Source organism: Polypterus senegalus, chromosome 4 (genome assembly GCF_016835505.1).
Source record: "Polypterus senegalus isolate Bchr_013 chromosome 4, ASM1683550v1, whole genome shotgun sequence".
Classification (NCBI taxonomy): Eukaryota; Metazoa; Chordata; class Cladistia; order Polypteriformes; family Polypteridae; genus Polypterus; species Polypterus senegalus.
The window spans coordinates 235,204,973-235,229,663 of record NC_053157.1 but is presented as its reverse complement, the minus strand read 5'-3'; the positions used below and the strand labels follow the sequence as shown (position 1 = coordinate 235,229,663).

General features: G+C 39.7%; 2 protein-coding genes and 1 long non-coding RNA gene across 4 annotated transcripts in view; 2 read left to right on the top strand and 1 right to left on the bottom strand.

Annotated features, from left to right (window-relative positions):
* LOC120528177 (gastrula zinc finger protein XlCGF26.1-like) overlaps nt 1-18,002 on the top strand; it is a 32,862-nt gene extending 14,860 nt beyond the window's left edge. Inside the window, exons 2-8 of one of the 2 annotated variants that reach the window (XM_039752264.1) lie at nt 12,917-13,067; nt 13,586-14,984; nt 15,244-15,383; nt 16,124-16,328; nt 16,415-16,519; nt 16,625-16,818; nt 17,073-18,002. In XM_039752264.1, the coding sequence (XP_039608198.1) occupies nt 14,351-14,984; nt 15,244-15,383; nt 16,124-16,328; nt 16,415-16,519; nt 16,625-16,818; nt 17,073-17,246 (1,452 nt within the window). In that variant the 5' untranslated portion in view covers nt 12,917-13,067; nt 13,586-14,350 and the 3' untranslated portion in view covers nt 17,247-18,002. Of the gene's footprint in view, nt 1-813; nt 3,238-12,916; nt 13,068-13,585; nt 14,985-15,243; nt 15,384-16,123; nt 16,329-16,414; nt 16,520-16,624; nt 16,819-17,072 lie in introns of those variants that run through there. The other variant, XM_039752263.1, reaches the window with a different exon arrangement.
* The window catches only part of LOC120528176 (oocyte zinc finger protein XlCOF6-like), a 321,282-nt gene that overhangs the window by 95,787 nt on the left and 200,804 nt on the right, over nt 1-24,691 (bottom strand). The gene's annotated exons all lie outside the window — the stretch shown is intronic.
* LOC120528192 lies at nt 21,386-23,252 on the top strand. Its single transcript, XR_005633472.1, has 5 exons — nt 21,386-21,451; nt 21,540-21,595; nt 22,207-22,256; nt 22,345-22,881; nt 22,995-23,252. It is a non-coding gene; the product is annotated as an uncharacterized LOC120528192 (long non-coding RNA).

Below are 24,691 nucleotides of genomic sequence, written 5' to 3'. Positions count from 1 at the left end.
AATAATCACATCTTGGTAAGCAATTTAGATTTTCTCAATTATACTCGGTTAAGAGGCAAGTGAGAACACAAAATGCTAAATTGTTACCTCTAATAAAATCTACTACAGTGATTTTACTTATATTTTTAGGTTTCTAGAATGTTCTCCTCACAGCTTTGCCAAGTCTTATTTTGATTGGCTGAATCACATTTAAGTTATCACGTCTACAGGGTCATATCCTCTCACAGACGGACATTTACTCCAATAATTGATTCCTCAAGCTTGTAAGTCTGTAGCTCATAACACTTTCATTACGGTGAATTGTATGTAATATAAACCTACAGAATACGAGGGAAAGGTAAATGATTCAGAATGCACGTAGGACTATAACACACATGTAACATATCATGATATCATAGTAAAGACTGTGAGGCATAGCTTGGCAAGAGGACAGCAACACTGATAAAACAGGCTTAGAAAGAGCAGTGAAAATCAGAAAGAGTTCGGGGGCAACAGTGACCACTGGGCATGGAGGGGCTTGAACTTGAGTTGGTCTAAATCCTCATGAAAGGTACACTTGATTAGCTCCACTTGTCAGATCCCAGTCGTATTCATATCTTAATATAGCAGACACATTTTATTAGGATTTAGAAGGAAGATGGGGCCATTGAATAGACAACAGGAGAACATGGAAAGTCCATAAATGGTGGAAATGGCAAAAATGGAGCCTCAGTGTGAGGCAGCATAAGTAACAAATGTACAACCCATTTGTTTTTACTCATTTCTGATTTTTTTTTTTTTTTTTAAACATTTAACTAAACTTTTTAATTTCAGGTTTAAATAGAAATGGCAGCTTCTCCCCACCTTCCTTTGTTCAGACCTCTCCTCATTGCAGACTGCAACACAGACAGGACAAGGAGAAGATGAAGAAATCAACAAGAGGATCAGATCATTTGCTGTGCACTTCTCTTCCTGTTGTGAGGCTAAGAAGGATAAAGGCCATCAACACTGTAAAACAAGATGTACATGATACAGATCAGGGGGCCCTTTCTTCAGTAAAACAGTTCAGAAGTCAATCTGACAGAAAAGAGAAGACAAATCAAATGAGACTGAATCAATATCCCTGTTCTGAATGTGGGAAAACATTCCGTTTTATTTGCCATCTCCAAAGACATGCAAGAATACACACTGGAGAAAGACCATATGGCTGCTCTGAATGTGGCAAAAGATTCACCACCAATTCTACACTTCAGAAGCACAGAAGAATTCATACTGGAGAAAAGCCATATAGCTGTTCTGAATGTGATAAAAGATTTGCTTTTAAAAGCATACTTCAGAACCACATGAGAACACACACAGGAGAGAAACCATATTGGTGTTCTGAATGTGGCAAACAATTCTCTGAGCGTAGCTCTCTTAAGAGGCACACAAGAATTCATACCGGAGAGAAGCCATATTGCTGTCTTGAATGTGGCAAAAGATTTTCCCATAAGTGCAATCTCGTAACACATTCAAGAATACATACTAGAGAAAACCCCTATGGATGTTCTGAATGTGGGAAAAGGTTCACTGATAGTAGTGGTCTTCAAGTGCACACAAGAACTCATACCAAAGAGAAGCCGTATGTCTGTTCTGAGTGTGACAAAAGATTCACCTCTAAAGAAATACTTCAGACCCACCTCAGAACCCACACAGGAGAGAAGCCATATCACTGTTCTGGATGTGACAAACGATTCTCTGATCGTAGCTCTCTTAAGAAGCACTTAAGAATTCATACTGGAGAGAAGCCATATTACTGTTCAAAATGTAGCACAAGATTCACCTCTAAATACAAACTTAAGATCCACCTGTGGACTCACACAGGAGAGAAGCCATATTGCTGTACTGAATGTGGTAAACAATTATCTGCTTGTAGCTCTCTTAAGAGGCACAAAAGAACTCATACTGGAGAAAAGCCATATTGTTGTTCTGAATGTGGTAAACGATTTACTTTCAGTAGCAGTCTTTGGCATCACGCAAAAATTCATACTGAAAGAAAGACATCTTGTTGTTCTGAGTGTGGTAAACAATTCTCTTATGGTAACTGTCTTAAGAGGCACAAAAGAATTCATACTGGTGCGAAGAAAAAAAATACAACTTGCCAGTTCCACAAATGCATTGGGACCAAGCTGCAGACCTAAAACCCAAAAATGAGGAGGTGTTAGTCACTTGGGACAGACTAATGTCAGTGGACAGAAAAGTAAAATACCATGAAACCAGACACAGTCGTCAAAGACAGTTTGACAGAGCTTGGATGATTGATGTTTCACTGCAACGTGAATACTCAATACTCGGTATGAATGACAAAAAACAGCCAAATATAAAGAAACATGAGCTGAGCTAAATATGGAATAAAAATCAGAGATTGTGCCAGTGGTGCTGGGATCAGCCTTATCAAAAACAACTTCCAGGTCTCTCTGGATGCCCTACCAATTACCTTCACTCCATATACATTTCAGAAGGAAGCACTATTAGGGACAATGTGAGTACTACATTGAGCCCTGGCAGCAAACCTAAGAGATAAAACAGTAGCAGTGGAAAAATCAATCTGTTGCACAGTAGAACACACTCATGGAAGACCCCCTGATAAAAAACTTGACAGTATTGTGTCATTCTAAATCTATTAGGATTATTGCCATCCATCCATTTGCTGTTGATGAAGCCAGACAGATGTTCATCATGATGGTGTGACAGGAACGCATTATGGGACATTAAAATATCAGCACTAATAACCTGATTAAAACTACACGCATACGTGTGACGTTGGCTTGCTTGACATCATTAACTGCACGTTCCGCTTTGGCCTAATCTGTCACTGCCAAGATACAGTCGATAAACGAGCAACACCTTTGGGACATGAGGTTAAACGGTAAACATTCCAACCTTCTTTGGTGTATAAAGGTCAGATCAGATTTGGGGGCATGCACTGATACAGTGTGTTGTTGCGCCAACCACACAATGCAACAGCCCAGGATCCCAGTTGGCAGCCACCCATGCAGACACGCGGTCTAGTCCCACCCTCCAGAAATGACCATCTATATCTGTCACAGCCCGGTGTTGCATGGACGTCCCCCTGGCCTGGTCCAGCCACTCGGGTCCTCAACAATGATGATCCTGTTAGCCGGCTCACCCGCAGGGAATAACTCCACATGGCTGTAGTGCCGTAGCTGACGCTCCCTCACTCTGCAGGTAATGTGCCTCATTTGGGACTTCGTGAGCAACACAAAATCAAACCAGCAGTACCCAAGGATTCTCTGAACAGACACACATGAAGGAGTCCAGTCTTTGTGTCACGTCACTGGATAGCATCCATGTCTCACAAACAGGAAGTGGCAGGACTGTAAAAACTTGGACCTTCATCCTTTTGCAGAGAGATTGACAGTGACACACACCCTTCTACAGTGACCTCATGACTCCCCAATACTCTCCCAATCTGTCTACTGACCTCATAGGAAGAGTCACCAGAGATATGAATGTCAATGCTGGGGTAAGTAAACATCTCGATAAGGTCGACAGTCTCTCTGCAGACGCACACACTGCAGATGGCCATGCCCAAGAGGTCATTAAAGGCCTGGATGTTGGTTTTTATCAGGACCCTCACAAGCCCAGACACTCAGACTCTTCGCTCAGTCTCTTGAACCTCCATTGACTCCTTGAAGATCACAGCATTGTCAGCAAAGTCAAGATCAGTGAATCTGTCTTCACTAACAGATGCCCCACGACCCTGCCCAACACCCAGTCCATGCAAGTAATAAAACAGAGTAGGAACAGGACAAACCCCTGACGAACCCCAGAATCAAATGGGAAAAAACGCCTCCACTCTACACAGCACTCCCAGTACCAGTGTACAGGCCGTTCATGATATCCAGCAATTTTGGTGGGATCCTCCAAAGTCTCAGGACGTCTTCACGGGGCAGCTCGATTAATTTGAGTTCCACGCTTTATGAAAATTGACAAAGGCTGAGAACCCTCAATGCTGGGATGTGGTCGATGGTAGACGTCTTAGGCATAAAACCAGACTTACGGTCTCTGGTAGGTGAGCGAGTGATGACGGATCCTATTGAGGATGACCCTAGCAAGGACCTTACCCAGCACCGAGAGCAATGTTCTCACAATCCAGCTATTACCCTTACCTTTCCAGATAGGGACAACAAGCCCTGGTTTTCCAGTAAGTTGGGATGACGCTTTTCTCCCAAGTAGAAACCAAGATTGCTTGCAATGCCAGGAGGACAGCCTGACCATCAGCCTGGAGAAGTTCACCCCAGATTCCACAGATCTCTACAGCCTTCTACTATCAGTTGATTCACCTCCTGTGAAATTTCAGTGAGCTAATTGGGTGGTTCACAGCTAATTGGAGCATCAGCTTCAAGAACCATGGACTTGGAGATATCTAACATCCTAGCCTATCCTAGGATCAGCTTTAAACAGCTTCTCAAAGTAGCCAGCCCAGCAGGTCACAACTGCAGTGTCATCCATAAGGACCGTTCTACCAGCCGCCCTGACTGTGACTCTCTGAGATGAGATTCAAATGTGCTTAATGCTTTGATTCCTCTGAAAGCAGGATGTGGGTCACTAGACCATAGATGGTGTGTCAGCTGCTCACAGATTCCTCTAACAAACATCTCCTTATCTACCTTCAGAACCCTCACAGCCGTCCTTCTCGGTTCCCGATTCAGACCGGAGTTTCCATCAAGTGCCCTGCGAGATGAAACACCTCCTTCTGGGAACACCGGTAACATCAACACAACTCTGACAATCCAGCTTAGGTCTGGTGGGCTACCACCTTCTAGGAAAATGAGGCCGGATCCACACAGACTACAAGATCTGGCTGTTACTGATGGGTTTGGACACAGTTTGTGTGAGGAACTTACAGACTTGGGCGCAATTTATGCTACTAATGTGATGTGGGACACCTTCCATGGCAAGACCCCTGATGGTTGCTGAGAGGGTATAAAGATAACTCGTTCATTTTGCAGTTTTAAATAATTTTTAATAAATATACTGGCAACTGCTCACTTGTATGTACAGAGTCATGTTCTTTCGGTTCCTTCCGTTAGAGGTTTCCACACTGGATCATCTTGTTCCATATCTTCAGGTCCTCGTCATCTTGCTCTGTCACACCCATCACCTGCCTGCCCTCTCTCAAAACATCTAAACCTCCTTTTAGGCCTTCCTCTTCTCCTCTTACCTGGCAGCTTTATCCATACCACCCTTCCCCCAGTATACTCCTCATCTCTCCACTGCACATGTCCAAACCAACGCAATCTCACCTCTCTGACTTTGTCTCCGAAACGTCCCACCTGAGCTGACCCTCTAATGTCCTCATTTCTAATCCTGTCCATCCTCGTCACACCCAATGCAAATCTTATCTTTAACTCTGCCACCTCCAGCACTATCTCCTGTGCCACTGTCTCCAGCCCATATCTGTACACCTTCCCTTTCACTTTTGTTGATACCCGTCTGTCACAAATCACTCCTGACACTCTTCCCCACCCACCCCACTCTGCCTGCACTCTCTTCTTCACCTCTCTTCCACAATACCCATTACTCTGTACTGCTGATCCTCCACCTTTGCCAACTCTACTCTCTTCATCCTCACCATTCTTCTGACCTCCCTCTCATTTACACACATGTATTCTGTCCTGCTGACCTTCATTCAGAGAGACAGCTAAAACATTGGCATTGCATTAAGAATCTCCTCCAGGCTTATTCTACTGAAGACTGTAGTACGCCAGTCACACCTCAAAACACAGACATTCAAACTAAACAAATTGTTGTGCTTTAAAGTAACTAAAGAGATCTTCATTTAGATCTTGATCTTTGTTTGTCTGTGAATGAATTAGAAGAAGAAGCACTAGATGGCAGTAGAGAGACAGCTAAAACATTGGCATTGCATTAAGAATCTCCTCCAGGCTTATACTACTGAAGACTGAAGTACGCCAGTCACACCTCAAAACACAGACATTCAAACTAAACAAATTGTTGTGCTTTAAAGTAACTAAAGAGATCTTCATTTAGATCTTGATCTTTGTTTGTCTGTGAATGAATTAGAAGAAGCAGCACTAGATGGCAGTAGAGAGATGGCTAAAACATTGGCATTGCATTAAGAATCTCCTCCAGGCTTATTCTACTGAAGACTGTAGTACGCCAGTCACACCTCAAAACACAGACATTCAAACTAAACAAATCGTTGTGCTTTAAATTAAAGAGATCTTCATTTAGATCTTGATCTTTGTTTGACAGCGAATGAATTAGAAGAAGAAGCACTAGATGGCAGTAGAGAGACAGCTAAAACATAGGCATTGCATTAAAAATCTCCTCCAGGCTTATACTACTGAAGGCTGAAGTATGCCAGTCACACCTCAAAACACAGACATTCAAACTAAACAAATCGTTGTGCTTTATATTAAAGAGATCTTCATTTAGATCTTGATCTTTGTTTGTCCGCGAATTCCACGCATGCGTAGACCACCTTCCAGTTTAGTACGTTGTTGGTACTCACGGATGTCAACAATGTGCCGGAATAACGAAAGGGGTGGTGGACAGTGTTACGCTGGTTAGCTCCTGAGGCCTGGTTAGAGAATGAGATTGCTGAAGATAAAAGGTACGTTCCTACGTAACATATGAATGAAAGAAAGACAGTGGGTAAAATGAATGACAACGTAACAGCACGTTCCGGAAATTATTATTGTTACGTTGTAGCCGGCGAGTGCTGCGCGTCTCACAGTTGTACCGTGGCTTGCTCACATGTCAGTGAAGTGATCCCTATTTATACTTTAAAGAGCCTGGATACCTATGTGTCCCCCGTTTATAACCATTGCTCTGTGTATATTGCCTTACTCTTTGGATTGCCACAAAGCAACCTGCGAGATTGGAGAAAGGTTGAGAAGAGATCGTGAGAGGAAACGATAGCATCGTGAAAACGAGACGGACTGTGACCGGACAGAATCAGAAATGCTTCTACACCACCACATAATTACTTTTTCGGATAGTGATTCAGAGTAGGCCGTTCCTATCGCATCAATATCCAAGGGTTTTCTTTTGTAATTTTGTTTCTCTTATAAAAAATCATAATGCTGTGCGACGAAGGGCCCAGTTCACGACTGGCAGCCGCGTTTAAACAGGGAGCCCTTCACAGACAACTTTAACACGCGCAACGTAGTTGGGCGCACATGGCTAGTTACCAATAATATCACTGCGCTCAGGTCTAAGAGCCCAAGAACAGATCAGTGGCCGGTGTCCTCATTAACGCACAAGTCACTGACCACTTTAAACCAGCGCCATTTGTGTACTGTGATTTGATTAAAAACCCAGCTGAAGCTTCTCAATAAGAGAACGTTTGTTCAGATAGTCACAGAATTGCTGACAAATGGCTTTTCCTAGGACTTGATGTAAAAAGACACGTTAGAGATCAGCCAGAACTTGCCTAAAGTTGCCATAATAATCTTAAGTACGGTGTCATCAAAGACTCTGAGAAGACCCCAGAATATCTGATGAAGAGCCGACTACGTCAGGCACATGGTCAGTGAGCACATCAGAGGTGTCTTTGAAGAGCTTTTCCAGACTGGTCAAGGGAACGAGTGGAAGGTTTTAGTTTGCAACACATCAAGGAATCTGTGAAGAACAGGCCCAGAAACTCGTGTGGTAGGACGTCTCACTATCACACATTGTTTTACCTGCGCTGTTTAAAGATTTGTGTGGTGACAATCTGACACTATCATACATCTCACTTTCTCTCAGAGAAAACTAACTGAACTAAGGAGCCTTGGGCCGCCACACCAAGGAAGTGCTGTCGAACCAGGAAGCAGGTACACCTGGAGTGGCAAGCGACTTTCAAAAGATCTCAGGGACAGAGTGGTGGACAGACATAAGGCATGCAGGAGATGGAGGCAAAAAAATCTCAAAGGCTTTATCAATCCCAAGGAGCCCAGTAAAGTCCATCAGAAAGAAGTGTTTGGTTCTACTAGGACCCTCCCTGGACTCTCTAGACTGCATGGAACAGCAAGGAGGATACTGGTAAGAGAGGCTACTGAGATGCCAATGGCCACTGTGAAGGAGTGACAGGATTTGATGGCACAGAGTGGTCATTTAATGGTGTGCATGTGACAACAACTTCACAAGCGCTCCACCATTGTGGCTTGTTCAGGATTGTAATAGACGGCCGGGGACCTTGCCCCACTGGCAGGCCTGTAGCAGCAGGGGAAATTCCTTCCCCAGGACGCAAGAGGGTATCCATCCTGGATTGTGTGGGAGCCACTTGAACTGGAAGGCTCAACCCTGTGGGAATTCGTGGCCAAGGGGTGCCCGAAGGACTAAGGAGCCTTGGGCCGCCACACCAGGAAGTGCTGTCGAACCAGGAAGCAGTTACATCCGGAGTGCTTCCGGGTGCCCATGCATCACTTCCACCACACCAGGAAGTGCTGCAGGGAGATCATCGGGGAGCACATCCGGGTGCATTATAAAAGGGGCCGTCTCTCTCCATTCAGGGAGCCAGAGCCGGGTGGAACAGGACGGAGCTTGCGAGGAGTGGAGTAGAGGTGGCAATACAGAGAAAGGAGTAGAATAGGACTGTGAGTCTTTGGGCACTGTGTGTGTGCCATGTTGTGAAGAAGAAAAGAAAAATTAACCTTGTTTGTTGTGGACATCTGGTGTCGTGTCTGTCTGCATCCAGGGCTATCTTTTACAAGGAAGAAAGGCAAAGGAAGCCTCAGCAGCATCAGAACCAGCCCACCACACCGGTGGTACGTGTGGGTCTGGAGGGTTCAGAGCCAACCCCTGGCTGTATCTCATGACTCCTTCCAGTTACTCAACAGGAAACCTCAGCACTTCACTCTGACCCTCATTCTTCTCCCACTGACACAGCAATCCAGGTTCTCAGGGTCCGATCTCTAGAACGTCAAAACTCCATTTCAGCTCTTTAGCCTTCATCCCTTGCTGTATTGAAGCACCTGTTGGAGTTTCTCGATGAGGAGCCCTCCAGCAGGTTCACTCCTCTCCCTTCTCTCTGTGCCAGACATGGCCTGATGCAGTTGAAGAAGTTGTAGGCCGAATCCACTTTAGAAAACTGAGGTGAAACCGCATCTCTCCTGATATCAATCAGACATGAATATAAAATGTATTCTTGAAGTCGGTCTTCTCCACGCCCTACAAATAAACTACTCAAAAAAATTCAAGGAACGCTTTGAAAACACCTCAGATCTCAATGGCGGAAAAAAAATCCTGCTGGCTTTCTCTACTGTTATGGACTGATATGGTGATGTGTGAGGAACAAAAGGATGGAAATGAAAATGAGATGAACTGTTTCAGGACGGAAAGAGTGTGTCGGGAATTCAGGGGTAGAGGATGATAATCCGTTGTAAACTACGAACAAACTCGCCGTTACATTTTAGTTCGACTCTCTGTTGCTAGAAGGAAAGTTAGCTTTGTTGGCTTGACCTCGATTTCCTGCGCATGCATGAGTAGCGAGGAGCAAACAACCTCTAAAATGGCATCGACATCTGGCGAGAGATCAAAGCGAATGTGCAGAGGATAAATACTCTGTGGGCGACGTTTTGTGTTATTATAGTTGGAATGGACTCTGACTTGTTGGACTCCGATTTTAATGCAACTGATCTGGAGATGGAGAACGAAAACGAAAGTGAGGTACAAGCTTCCGCCGAATGCTCCCCAGCTGATTGTGGCGCTGAACACGTTCGTGTAACATGTTCGTGTTAGGAGTAACTTTCACCTTAGAGGACCGCCACTTACAATGACAAGAGTTACAAACCAGATTGTGTCGCACTATGACTGCCACCACTGCGCGAAGACAGCCAGGCAGCCACCCAGCCACAGATTCCTGCTGGACATCAAGCTGCCCCCGTACAGCTACTGCTGCCAGAGACGCCAAACAGGTGCCAACAGCAGCCACACAGTAACAGACGTTTTATGTCGGAAACCATTGCTTTGTGTGCTTATTTGAAATCTGAGATTTTTGGAAAAATATTCAGCCTTCAAAGAGTTAATAAAGGATCCTAAACAATCTTTGTAGAGTCAATGAGGTGTCAGTGCCCACCATTTCCATTGTGGTTACTGTCTTCCTTCCCCATATGATCAATTGTAAGTAGTGTGAATAGTGAAGCTGTTCCTGGTCTATTCATTCCCTTGCTTGGTAGAGCAACTGACAGCAAACACCTGACTGTGAGTGGCAAGCGACTTTCAAAAGATCTCAGGGACAGAGTGGTGGACAGACATAAGGCAGGCAGGAGATGGAGACCAAAATATCTCAAAGGCTTTATCAATCCCAAGGAGCCCAGTAAAGTCCATCAGAAAGAAGTGTTTGGTTCTACTAGGACCCTCCCTGGACCCTCCAAACTGCATGGAACAGCAAGGAGGACACTGGTAAGAGAGGCTACCGAGATGCCAATGGCCACTGTGAAGGAGTGACAGGATTTGATGGCACAGAGTGGTCATTTAATGGTGTGCATGTGACAACAACTTCACAAGCGCTCCACCATTGTGGCTTGATCGGGAGGGTCGCACTTCTCAAGAAAGGCCCCATGAAGGCTCGTTTGAGCTTTGACAGAATGCACCTTGAAGATTCTGATGCCAAGTGGAAAAAGTTCCTCTGGTCAGAGGAGACCAAAATCAAACTATTTGGCCTCAACACCAAACGGTCCACCAATGCTGCTCACCATCTACAACACACCATACCTACAGTAAAGCATGGAGGGGGCCGCATCCTGCTGTGGGGGGCCTGGGGCTCTTGTTAAGGTAGAAGGAGATATGGATGGGGCAAAATACCATTAAAGTCTGGAGGAAAACCTGCTGCCCTCTACTAGAACGTTGAAGATGGGCAGAATGTTCACCTTTCAACACCACAACGACCCAAAGCACACAGCAAAATGGACCACACAGTGGGTGACAGACACAAAAGTGAATGTCCTGGTGTTGGCATTCAGAGCCCAGATCTAAATCACAGTGAAAATCTGTGGAGAGATCTGAAGATAGCAGACCACCAACGCTCACCACCCAATGTGAGTGAACTTGAACAGTTCAACTGTAAAGAAGAGCGGGGACAAATATTGAGGGGGCTCAATCTAGGAGTGCAAAGCTGATAAAGAAGACTCAACAGAATCAGGGCGGTCACTAAAGCAAAAGGGGGGTCTTTTATTCATCTCAGCAGGTCTTGTGTTTGATTTGTTATCATTCATCTGAACTGGAGCTGTGATTTCTTTCACTTAGATGTTAGAGGGTGCATTGAGTAAGTAAAGCTGGAAAGAAATATTAGTTTGTGTGTTTACATTTAAGGCTGTAAGGCAAAACAAATGGGAATATTTCAAAGGGGGATTCTTTTCTATACCCACTGAGTGTATATATATATATATATATATGTAGGTAGAAGGCTGAAATTTGGCAGGCTTATTCCTTACAGCTTACTTACAAAAGTTAATCAGGTTTCATTTCAAAATTCTACACGTAACGGTCATAACAGTCGACAACGTCCGCCATTTTGAACTTTCTTATTTATGGCCCCATCTTCACGAAATTTGGTAGGTGGCTTCCCTGCACTAACCGAAATCGATGTAATTGCTTATTTTGATGGTATGACGCCACTGTCGGCCGCTATATTGAACTTTCCAACGTCACCAATTTTCAAACTTCCCGTGTAGGTAGAAGGCTGACCCCATCTTCACGAAATTTGGTAGGTGGCTGAGAAGGGTCTGGCTGCAGCCTGCAATACCTAGGAATTTAGACACGGAACGCCTTTCATATCACGGAACGCCCCCCAACACTAGTCACGGAACGCCCTCTGATGTCAGTTTTGATACGTCATCATTGTTTTTGTCGGAGTTCAAAGGAATGGTGGACTTAGAATAAATCTTTCTGAAAGCTTTTTGAGGAAAGAAGAAGAGTTTGAGTTGGAAATTAAGATGGCAGTGAGTTTGTTTCAAGTTTTACTAATATTAGATAATATTATACTTTACTGCTAGGGTACGAATTATACCACAGTGTAATAAAGCTGTTGAATCAACTTTCAGGTTCCGTGCAGTACTAAGCGCTCTAAGGAAGTATTAACATTTAAACAACAAACAGGATGGTTTGTGTAGCTAATTGTTACAGGGCAAATCGGAATACTCGATTCTGAGTAGTAAATCGACGGATTCAGCAGTCAATAATTTTTTATAACAATTGTTATAATATGTAATTGACCGTTGTTGAGTATAATTAACCATAACGAAGTGTAACGGACTGTAATCAAATATAAGTGACCGTGATTAAGTATTTATAATTGCCAGAATATCATTCACCATTTGTCCTGTATATCACGTATATGCAAGTTAATCAGAAACAAAACCTATCAGTAACCTGGTATTTTAGATATCAAAATATATTTCAGAAAGACAATACAGAGAGATTGAGCCATTATAAGGTAATGTTCCACAGAAAGCTTATTGTTTGCATAAGTTTAAAAGTCAAACACAGTTAATAATGGATATACTGGTTTTTCAATTATAGTAATGTTGCTAGTCTGAAGTTTGAATATACTTATGTCACTTTAGATTATCTTTTTTCATAGTTCTGTATATATATGTACAGTACATAACTGAACATTTTAATGAGTAGCTACAAACAAAGGGTAAGTGTGAATGAAATTACATTGTAGACAATAATGAGGAAAAGAACAGCCAGGATAGAATCATGTTGTTGTTGTTGTTGTTATTATTTTCTAAAGTTCTTTCAATGATAGTACCGTTTGTTTGAACTCTTAAAACAATATTAAATGTTTCATGCCCACCTCTCCTGCATTCTTCAAAAATACTGCTTTTGAAGTTTTTTTTCAATTGAAATAAAGTAAAGTGATTGTTCTCGTGCATGTTTGTCAGTTTTAAGAACTTTATATCTATTTTATATTCACCAGAGACACATAAGTATATTGAAGACCACAGAGAAACCTCCAGTTGTGTTTGGTGCTCAGGAGTTTCCTTGTCTGTTTTGCTATAAAAGAACAGATTATGCAGGCATCATCAGCCACTTACAGAGCCACAAAAGGACAGTAGCTGTTCATGGAGGTATGTGAAGTGCTCTAGAATATATCTTATAACTTGTAAAATTTGATTGATTGATATTTTTAATACACTTTAATGCAGCTAGATATTCACCTTAACAACATGATTTTATTTGACAAAATAGTATACTGTGTACTTTTTAACCTTTTGAAAAGCTAGCTTTGAATAATTTTAGATTAATTAATTCATGACTGTGTATTAACAATTTTCTCTTTTAAAATATTTAGTAGAATATGACAAAGATCATAGTACAAATACTGTACTTTAATTTTTCAGAATGTAAGTGTGGAATTACATTGCCTACAATTGACAGGCAACATATAGTATATTTACATACATTTTTAAAAGCATCATTAACAGAATCTTTAATTAGTTTGTTCTGTTTAAAAGAATAATGGGACAGGATTTGCATGTTTTAACTTTATTAAATTTAAGGATTATCTGAATTTCTTTTGAACAGTTTTAAATGTTTAGAAAAATAATTCTGAATATTAACCTTTTTTTTCTTTGTACTGTTTCAGGTTTTAAAATATACAAGTGTTCACTGAACTGCCAGGGATCAGGCCACTACCATTGCTGTTATTGCCAGAAAACAGTAGTTCGTAAAGATCAGTTCCTCAGGCACTTGTCAGATTGTGGCAAAGGTCCTAAAGTGCTCACTCTGCCCTCTGTGCCCATGGCACCAGTGGCCTTGCAGCCTCTGCCCTCCATGCCTACAGCACCGGTGGATTCCCAGCCTCTGCCCTCCATGACCACAGCACCAGTGGATGCCCAGCCTCTGCCCTCCATGCCCACGGCACTGGTCACCACCCAGCCTCTCCCTCCATGCCCACTGCACCAGTCACTGCCCAGCCTCTGCCATCTAAATTCCATAAGGTGGTCCAAGCCAAGATCAGAAAGGTAAAATGTTCTCTTTGTAACCTCAGACTGAACAAAAATAACCTTCGAGTGCACATGAAGAGAAAACACTCAAGCTGTAAACAAGGGATTAGTACAGAACATCATCTTAAATCCATGTGTATTGACAAGGCTAGAGGAATATTTGCTGTCGCAAAAACTTTCCACAGTGAATCAATTCCAGTGCACGTTCAGAAGAAGACCTGGGGTTCTACACATAGAATTCTATGTGAAATGGATGTTTGCCGGCGCAATTCGGATTTTGCATTAAGGAGTGGACTGATGGCCTTTGATTGTCAACACATTCAGTCCCTTTCCTATTGTCTCCCAACAGGCAACACAGATGTGGTCCTAACTGAGGAAGTGCTAAATGACATGGTTAGGTGTGCATGGTTAGGGAAAAGTGGATGGGAGAACATAAAAAAGAACAATGCTTGAAAAGGCAACGTGAAGCTACAGAACATGGCATTAGCTTAAGCATTGAGGTCACACTGAATGAGAAAAGTTCAAAGAGGTTCATATCAGTGTATGAGCCCAAAGTGTCCTATTATAGTAGACTTGCCAGGGTTTTTGCATACTATGACATCAAGTGTAATTCCTGGCACTGTCCATGTTCCAAACCACGAATGTCATGTTTGCATAAATATATAGCAAAATGGCATCTTTTTCAGACTAACAGGGAACTTTTTAAGAGAGTTAAGAGCACAGAAGACTCAGAAGAATTCAAAATAGGAAATACAAAGGACACCAACTGGTCAGAATCTGACAGTGTGCGAAAAGAAACCCTTTATCCACCAAAGGGAGATGGTCTTGTTAAAATGGTAACATATCTATACCACAAAAAACGAATTCCAGCAATCCTGCCTACTGAAGTATGCGCTCCACCTGACTTTCATAACTTTCCCAAGCACCTAATACCAGCCGAGACATCGTGTAGCCTCTGTCCAGGAATTGTCCCACTGACTGATCCTGTTCTAATTTCCTCAAAAGCCAAAATTGTTACCTTCTATGGCACAGTTGAAGGTAAATCTTGCACACCTTTTTGAATAGAGATATATTTGATCAATGAAGTGCCACTTTTATATATAATTTGACATAGTACTTGTTAAATATGTTCCTAGGCACTTACGTAACACCATTTGTAACTATTTGATTTTCTAACTGATGTTTTTTCTCCTTTTAAGCATATACTTAATCAAACAAACACAATGATATTTCAGATTCAGGTGATGGCAGGGTGGCTTTGAGAAACACTGATTAGACTTTTTTTTTGTCCCTACAGGTGTAGCCACATATTGCAAACAGTGTGAGCTGTGTGGCCAGGTCTATAGATTTCAGGAATGGAGTGGAGGTCTTCATAACTTTAATGACCACATCATTCTCAGCATTCATTTATGTCTGTTCTTAAGGAACTCGCTCCAGGTTAAGAGCTAACATACATATATACAAATAGGAGAGTTCTTATGTTGTGTTTCATCTGTTCTTCGCTGAATGTACACCATACGTTGGGAAATATGGTTCCTATATTTTAACACATCTGACCTTTTCCCACTAGTGTTTTGTATTAGTGTCATGTTGTTCATATAGTCTAATGATAAATATTCCAGTCTGTGTTGCAGAATATCAATAAAATCAATCTGAACGCAGGGTACAATTGGATATAAGTGTGCATTAGATTAGATTACACTTTATTTGGTGTGTGTGTATGTGTGCCACTATATGTAAATACATATAGCATTTAATACTGTGTGTGAATGAAGCCCAAATCAGTTGCCAAAAGGAAGTCATTTGAAGATCTATGTCTGTTGCGTATTATGTTTTGTTGTTTTATTTTTTCTCCTCTACAACATCTAGTATGTCAGGCATTGGTGAAAAAAGTTGATCTTATAAATACAAGTTGTATTTTTGTGTTTTTTTGCATCAGCTTATTTCAGGAGATATATTCCTTATGATTTACTTATAAATTTTTGGTTTTTCTTAAATGTAATAAACTGTTATACTGCTGAATAATTCTGTGATTTTATAATTAGGTTTAATTTAGTACATTCAGAGAAGGTTAGTTAAACTGACTTTTAACAGTAAAATACATGAACAGTTTCTGTGTACACTTTATTTAATTATGTGGTTGGCATTATGGTTTGTTTTTTTATATTTTCATTTAGAATCACACTTCCATTGGAAATGCTATAGATATCCTTGAACTGACCACAAACCAAAAGTTTCCCAAGCGAGACTGTCTTTTGCATGGATACCTCCATTTTGAGGCACTCTCAGCACATGAATATAACTATTCTTGCATACGTTGTGGATTTCATCCTCCAGTAGTAGTGATGGACCTTCACAAGAAAGGAGTTTTTAGTATGCCTGGTGGGTAGATGACAAGTGTGAAACTGTAGCATACTTCTTAGTTTCTTAGCATTTATTGTTTTTAATTTTGTCCTGATTTTCTGCAGCCAGTGAAATAGAAGAAACCCCAACGGATTATGATGGCAAAGTAAATGTGGAAGATTTTTGGGAGTCAGTAGACCTTGAAATGATAAGTCGTGGCTTTGTTAAGAGTAATCATTACATTTTGTCTTCTTTAGCTTTTAACCATTACATAAAATATATACACACTGAATTTTCTATTCCATTTCATGAAAGTCTCATTTGCTCTCATTAAGGTAACTGTCAGAATCCATTTGTTGTAAAACCAAACTACCATAATTGGGCACCATGGATTGGTAGCCATACAAGAAAATCGAGCGCCGTGCTCAACACTGAATTTGCTAAAATTCCTCAAGTTCAGGAACCTGAGGAGGCTTCTGATATATTTGTCACTGAAGACAGATTATGTGGTGAGCTCACAAATTTAAAGGTATGTACAGTATGTAGTAGGGCATTTGTCTGTAATGTTTCATGTATACCTTTTTGTCATCAAAAATGTTAACTGATTGAAGAGTTTTGAGTGTTTTTGATTAACTGTGAGCCTATCTGAGTGTGTGCCCAGTATAGGACTGGACTTTGCTTACCCTCACTGTTTGAAATATGGAAGTATGTTTAATTCTAACACGAGCCTGTCCCTACATGAGTTGAGTGCTCACTGAAAGCGTATGTGTATATCCATTTTAGGTTGCTGCATTGAGGAAGTTAGTAAAGAACTGTGGTCTGTCTCCAAAAGGATCCAAAATGGACCTAATACTAAGATTAAGAAATCAAATGCAAAATCGAGCCACCTATGATAAGATTTTCCAGAAGGTTTGGGGAGCGTCAGGTCAGTTATGTATTCCGTTCAATATCTGTTAAAACCTTGTTTGAAATCAATTGTTCAATGACTATTCATGATAAACGTTGCACATAATCTTTGCTATAAAACATAGAAGTTAAATGTAATTTTTTAAAATGTACACAAGCAGAAAAATTAACCACATCGAAATGTAAAATTGTAAAATTTCTTTGAATTGAACATCAAAGTAGTACCACCCAAATTCACATTTTTTTTAAAGTTTGATTTTTGATCCAAGTATTAAACAGTCTGTGTTAGATGTTCTGTTAATCAGCATAAGTTCTAATTTGACTTTTATCACCAATAATTATTAGACTAATATAAATATAGGTAATCTAGGTACAAGTTTGTCATTTTCAGTTGTTTTAGTGAAGAAGACCACAGCGTAATTCTTTACATTTTTTTGAGAATGCACCTGAAGATTTGGACTACATGTGTTTTCCACCTACTTATTTAAAAATCGTAATGTCCAAACATACACATAATCACATTTAAGAATTCAACGGATTCTACTGATGAAGTTCAGTCTATTCAATTCTTATCAAAAAGATGTGACCTTTTCTGAATAAACACAGCATGGTTTGTCAGATTGAAGCTTTCAGTACAATCGCATGACCTTTCACTCCAAACTGACCTACTAGATAACACACAGCAGAGACCTCATTTAACAGTAGTTTGTCTTTGGATCACTCTAATAACCTTATGTTCTTGAATGACCATTATTATTTATACTGCTTTTAATTTGCATAAACAGGTGGCTGGGCTGTTGTGATGTGTCCCTGTGCTGTTGTGTACTCGATCAAATTTAACATTCGTGCAGAGAGTCCAAGGGACTATGCAGACATTTTACTGTCTTGGAAGCACTTTCCAAATATCTGCATTTATGATTTTGCAAGAGGATTAGCCACACATACCAATCTGAGGGTGCCACAGGTTCAGCCTTTCAGTCCAAATGAGGGAAGACTTGCCGAATCAACGCCCGAAAATATTGTGCTTGCCAAAAAGGGAGAATTGAGGATTAACCTGCCATGGCTTTTAAAGAAGAGAGAGGATTCTGATTCTGGTCCTGATGTGCATCCTGTCAGTGGCTCATCTGAGCATTATGCTCTTTATGATACATTTCATGAGCATAATACCAAGGATGCAAAGGACATATTACGCAGAATTGAGCTTGTGCCTGAGTTGGCTGGATGGCTTAACAGTCAATCTGCAGAACAACTTTTGCATCTTTGAAAAAAAACAATTACTTCATGAACTTGCTTTCACCTTCTGCTCACATTTTTTTGATGAGGTCAATTATACACTTTAGGAATGAGTACAAAAACAAAAAAACAATTCAAGAATATCAAAACGTCTTTGGTCGTGACCCCAAAATTGAACTTGATTGTCATGGAAGAGCAAAATTAGGTAAGAACAGAGGTTATGTAATTTCTGTTTTCACTTCCTGCATCATATGGATGTGGTATTAAGTTTGCAAATTGTTTTTCTTAGCCTTGGATATGACAAGTACACAAAAGCTCTTGAAAAGAGGTCATCCTTATGAAAGCAAGCATGAGGCTACAAGTAGGCAAAGATAAATATGTTCAATTTGCCACATTAACATATTATTTTTATTTTAATCTGAGCTCCTTTAATCTGTTTTTCTTCCAAACAACAGAAGTCTTAATCAATTTTGAAGAATCTAGTGAAATGGACAACAGTGAGTCAGAGGATATAATGGCAAAAGCGTCGTTTTGGAATCGGGAGCCTAATCTTGAGCAAAAGCGATTGGTATATGCAACGTTTACAAGTTCATTATAGGGCTCATGGCAGAGCCTCCTTTACTCACTAGAATCTTTGTCTGTGTATATCTTCAGCTTTCATACGTTCTTGATTCGAAAGGAATTCCTACTGAAGAAATAACCAGAATTGATAACACTGTCTTAAACAGAGCTGACTTCCTATCTCTTGGCCTGTCTACAGAATTGGAAGCGACTGTGAGTACAGCGTAAACTGCACTCAGTATCTTGTGATGTGAATGTAAAATCAATTGCAGTTAATTCTGCTTGTAGATTATGGTTGTTAAAATCATCAGTGTCTTTCATTATACTGTTGTTTTTTTTTTTTGTTAAACATAGATTGGAAACTGTTGTCTGAAGATCATTGGCCAGATTGTACAGCAATGCGTACGTAAATAAATTTTGGTGTCATTCAGTTCCATATTGTACTGATTAGGTGTGTTTCTAAGGTGAGCTGCTCTTAATTGTTTGTTGTTTAGGGAAAAGATGCTTATGTGGTGCCCACATGGCTACCTCCTCTTTCACAAGACCCTTTCCTGACTTTTCCAGTAAGTACATTGAATAATGTTCTATAAAAAGTAACTCCTGCTTGTTACTGTTCATTTTGTTTACAGATTTGTTACAGTTCTTTTGGAGGTTTCTTGTTGTCTTCTAGAGTGATTCTAAAATTAAACAGAATATTATATATCTTCTTAGAATGATATAGCATCGAAAGATGTTATCTTCCTCCCCTCATGGCATCCAGGTCACTGGGCTTTGTGTGTAAGTAGATTTGTTTTCCCAATGAGTTTATTGTTGTAATCAGAAATTTGTCCACCATTTACTCACCTTGCGTTTGTACAAATGTTAAGATGTATAACTCCTGAAGAATGAATTAATGCAACTTATGCATTTCTAAATAATCTATAATTTATTGAAATGTATGCATTGCCAGTTGGGTCAACATGTGTATATACAATGTAGGATTCTGAATTCTTCAAAAACATCAGGCATGTTGTATTTTTCAGGTTATGTATCCAAAAACAAAATTATTCACTATCTTGACTCCAGTGATCATCATGGCTTTGGAGACGGCCGCTATATTGAATTGTTCAGGTTTTAAAACTTAAAAAAAAGAGAGACTTCCGTATTTGCTCATGCCGAGGTATCATTGGGATTTAAGTAACATGTAATTAATGATATTGAAAATTAAATATTATCTAGTAACACAATTCAATAAAACACTCACATAAAGCCACTGTGCACGAGTAAATATGGTGTCTTGCAGTTCAAGTGTTCAAAAGAGTTCAAGTTCTTTGTTCTTGATCTTTGTTCAACTGTTCAGTTCCAGCGTTCAAAAGTTTTAATGTTCTTTTTTTATCTTTGTTCATATGTTCAGTTCACTCAGTTTGAACCTCAGCCCAGATCTCCCAAAATCAGCATTTCAGCAGGACTGTTCCTTATTTACTCTGTTATTTCTGTCACCTAGTGATGGCTGCTGCCCATTTGAACTATTCTTCTTTAAAAAATTTGATCCTAATAGTTTTCACAAAGTTATTTCAGAAGAGCTGTGTAAATAATTCATAATGGCACAGCGGTAAAACATCCTCAAGGTTCTAAAATATTTGTAATGGTGTGCTATGGTCTCGTGTGGGAAGCTAAAGTCACTCCCTTCATAAATTATTTGTTCATTTAAAAGTTGCTAAAGATTATATTATCTGATGTTCTCTATTCCTCTACCTGTTCTATTACTAATAATTCTACTCTTGTAATCTGAAATGAATATCATTGTCATAAAAAGTGATGAAAGGCTCCAGCTAAATTTTGGTTAAGTAATTCTTTCTTCTGTGTGATAAAATTATTAATTGGCACATTTTCAGAATTAAATATTATTAATCCAGTTCTACAATGATATTCCATCTGCAAAGCTCATATGAACTGTGTTTTTAATATACATTAATATAATATAAATCAAGTTTGACAAAACAAATTTTATCTGTAGGAAAATTGCCTCTAAAATAATGCCAGGTAGCTGGAAGAACCACAGAAGAAGGGAATGTAAATATCAATATGTTTTACTAGTATAAGACAAAAAACACACACAGATATCTCCTGTACTAACTAATCACCTCTTAAATTGGTAGAACCTACCCAAACAGATTGACAGTCTGGACTGTGGGATCTTTATGCTCAGGGTAAGTGGAGGACACTCTGCCAGTAGTAAGATGTAAATGTTGATTTAAAATAATAACTTGCTTTTTTTTTTTAGTATGCTCTCTACATCGCCATTGGAAGAGCATTTGATTTCAGTCAGGTCAGTGGTTTAAGTGTAATATTTGTTTGAATATTGTGATTTTTTTTATTCATAGAATTAATTGTAATTTCCCGATTTACATTTTTTTAGGAAGACATGCCAAAATTAGAAGATGGTGGTGTCTTCTCTTACTTCACAAAGCCAGCATTAAAAGGTGTGTAACTTTTCAAGCATTTTTTAAGGGAAAGACAATTATAAGAATTTGTCAGCTTACAGTATTTCTAAATTTTTTTTTCTTCTAGCCAAGACATCGGTCTTCACTTTCCACACGAGAAGAAGGACATTCTGTGTACCACAGGTAGTGCTTCGTAATTATCAGTTGAAAAGTTTTCTGACACTAATTTTATATATTAGAACTTCACAAAAAGACTTTGACCAACAGGTCACACATCAGGTCTCCAGTGAGGCCTTCACTGACTTGTGTCTTTCTTCAGCCCTGTGGTGTGTCAGTGGTGTTATGGGGGCAGAGAATGGTGGTCTTAAAAATGAGTGTTTTGTGTGCTTGTGCTCTAACTGATTTATTAAATGGCAATTATTTCTGCTTCCAGCAATTCCAGACAAGATAGGTAAGAGCAAGGACTTTTCTCCCCCACCCTTCTTCTCCATTACTGAAGAATATGAAAATGTTGACTGAATTATTTCTGCCAGTACAATCAATAGTATAACATTTACTGTACTGTTTGTAACATTTAGGCAATGAATGGTTTCATAGGCTTCCTTTTGTGGAGTGCAACTTTTTAACTGTCTTCCTTGTTCTTCAAAGATCAGTTTCCTCTGTGGCATTAGGTAGCATTAACTGAATGTGCAGGTCAGCATATTTATGGTAGCAAATTGTAATGTATTTAAATTGTTGAAATGCTACATAATTGATTTGCAGAAATGCATGATACTTGATAATCTGTATTGCAGTGCCTAGTAGTATGGAAAGTGTGGTCCTCACAAAGGCACAGCCCTGTCAGGTATGTAGTGAAATGATTCTAATACGGCTCAAACACAGCAAATGCCTTAAAGGTGATGACTTTCTTTTTCGTTTTCAATATCATTCAGAAATCAACCAATCTAGAATGGAGTGATCATTTACTTCAGGTAAACACTTTCCATTATGTATCACTTTTTACATGTAGCATTTCTATTGTAATATGTTTGGGTGAATGTTTCAGCAGTTTTTAAAGCATGCTTACTAAACTGGGAACAATTAAATTACATATTATTTGAAATGATGAATTTGGCCTTCACAAGTGACAATACTGTGGTAATTGAACTCTTTGTCTTTCAGGGACTCACTTCAGTACAATTCCTGTAGACGTTCAGATTGAACTGAAATGGGTCTTACAGCAATGTATTAGTAAATAAAAATGAATGCTTTTTTCACTACAGAGCACTTAGTCATTTTGAGTTATTTGTGCACTTTCTGAATGGTTTCTAACTAGACATGACATTACCTTAAACATGAACTGCTCTGGTTGTACACTGGAGTTTATTTTTTTTATTTTTCACTCTACCTCATGCCTACAGGCAGTAGAGACAAAAAGCGAGAGAAATCAATTGAGCTGAGCATTCCTATGACATGCTGTGGTCATATTGGTGTGTTTATTTCATAAGCCAATTTGATTGTTCTTTGAGTAAAAGTGTAGTTAATAGATTGATATTCCTAGTAAAGTACTTGACAGTATTTTTTTTTCTTTTTCATAAAAAAGTCTTCATTGATCCAAAACATCCTGGCTGCTTGTGACTGGCTGGATGCCAACAAAGACCAACTTGTTGGGACAGTCCTCCGGCCAAGAATTCTGGAAATGGACGAGGATGAAGTCACATACACAATTGAAAAATTAGAACAAAGGGGAGACGATGAAGAGACTGAAGAAGTCCTGTCCACCTTGTTATTTACTTTTGAATGCCTGAAGGACATGAACTTTTTTCTTGATGAAATACGGGGTAAAAAAAATATTCCCATCAGTTGCTGCTGTTCGACAAATTAGATTTTTGTGGTTTTTTTTTTTCAGCCTTCAAAATTTCCAAGTAACTACATCTGGCAGAAAGCCTACAGTGATGTAATTTTGTTCAGTGGATTTGATCAGTGATTCACTGTAAAGAAAAGTCGGGATGGAGTGGCTTTCTGACCTGTTCAATAGTTCCTTGTCAACTAAAATGACCAATGTGATGGATGGAGGACACAGATGGATGTCCCAACTGGGATTGTGTGCTTTATTTCTTTAAAATAAATTCATATTTGAACCTGGATCTTATGTGTGTGTGTGTGGTTGTGTGAAGGGTTTGGGTGCTAAAATGCCCCCCACAGGTTACACTCCCCTATGTGGTAATTATAACAGTGTGTTTTGATACATCACTTTAATTTTCAAGACCTAGAATGTTGGCTTGCAAGTTCAAGAAGGGAGTCTAATTAAAAGCAAAAATTAGTTGGGAAAACATGTACAGCCCCTAGGACTGAATATGAGAACTACTGTATGAAACAATGCCATGTTACAAATCAAGATTATTTATATATATATATATATATATATATATATATATATATATATATGTATATATATATGTATATATGTATATATATATATGTATGTATGTTTCTGGACACCACACCAGCTCCATCATTAAAACTGCTGCTGACATCACCATCATAGGCCTGATCACCACCAATGATTAAATGGCTTGCACACAAGAGGTCTATCTGCTGACTCAGTGGTCCCAGGACAATCTGACCTTTCATGGCCAAAAATTAAGGAGCAGGTCATAGACTTCAGAGAATGGATTAAGCTGTGGTTTGTTTTTGTGGGGTGCTGTGGAAATGGTGAGCTTGTTTAAATTTCGTACAGTAACAATCACTGATGAATTGAGGAGGAAACAGCACGGTTTGCCTATTGCCAAGTTCACCAATGCCTTCCTGAGATGTCTCACATGTACTGTCTGGAGTCCATCTTCACTGGCGGCATCACATCCTGGTAGGGCACACACACTTGGGCCACTGCAGAGGGTGGTGAAAGCCACAAACTATTACTGGCACCCAGCTGCCTTCTGTCCAGGATATCTAGAAGACATTCTGCTAAGATTATTACACACTTGGTCATCCTGCACAAGTGTTTTTCTTAATCCTCCCTTCTGGAAAATAGTAAAGGACCAATGGCGCTAAGTATGGCTTGAAAGAAAGTGTTTAGTTAAAGAGTTACTGAACAGCCAATCATAATAAGAAACATTGTAAGAAAAAGACTAGGTATAAATATGTGAAATATACCTGAATATATATATCTCAACTGTAAATTGTATTCTATATATTTGTTGTGTTTTATTATATTATTACTGTTCTGGAGAGGCATGTACAGTAAATAATATCATTGCACTGTATGCACAAGACAATAAATACTGTATGTTTAATGAT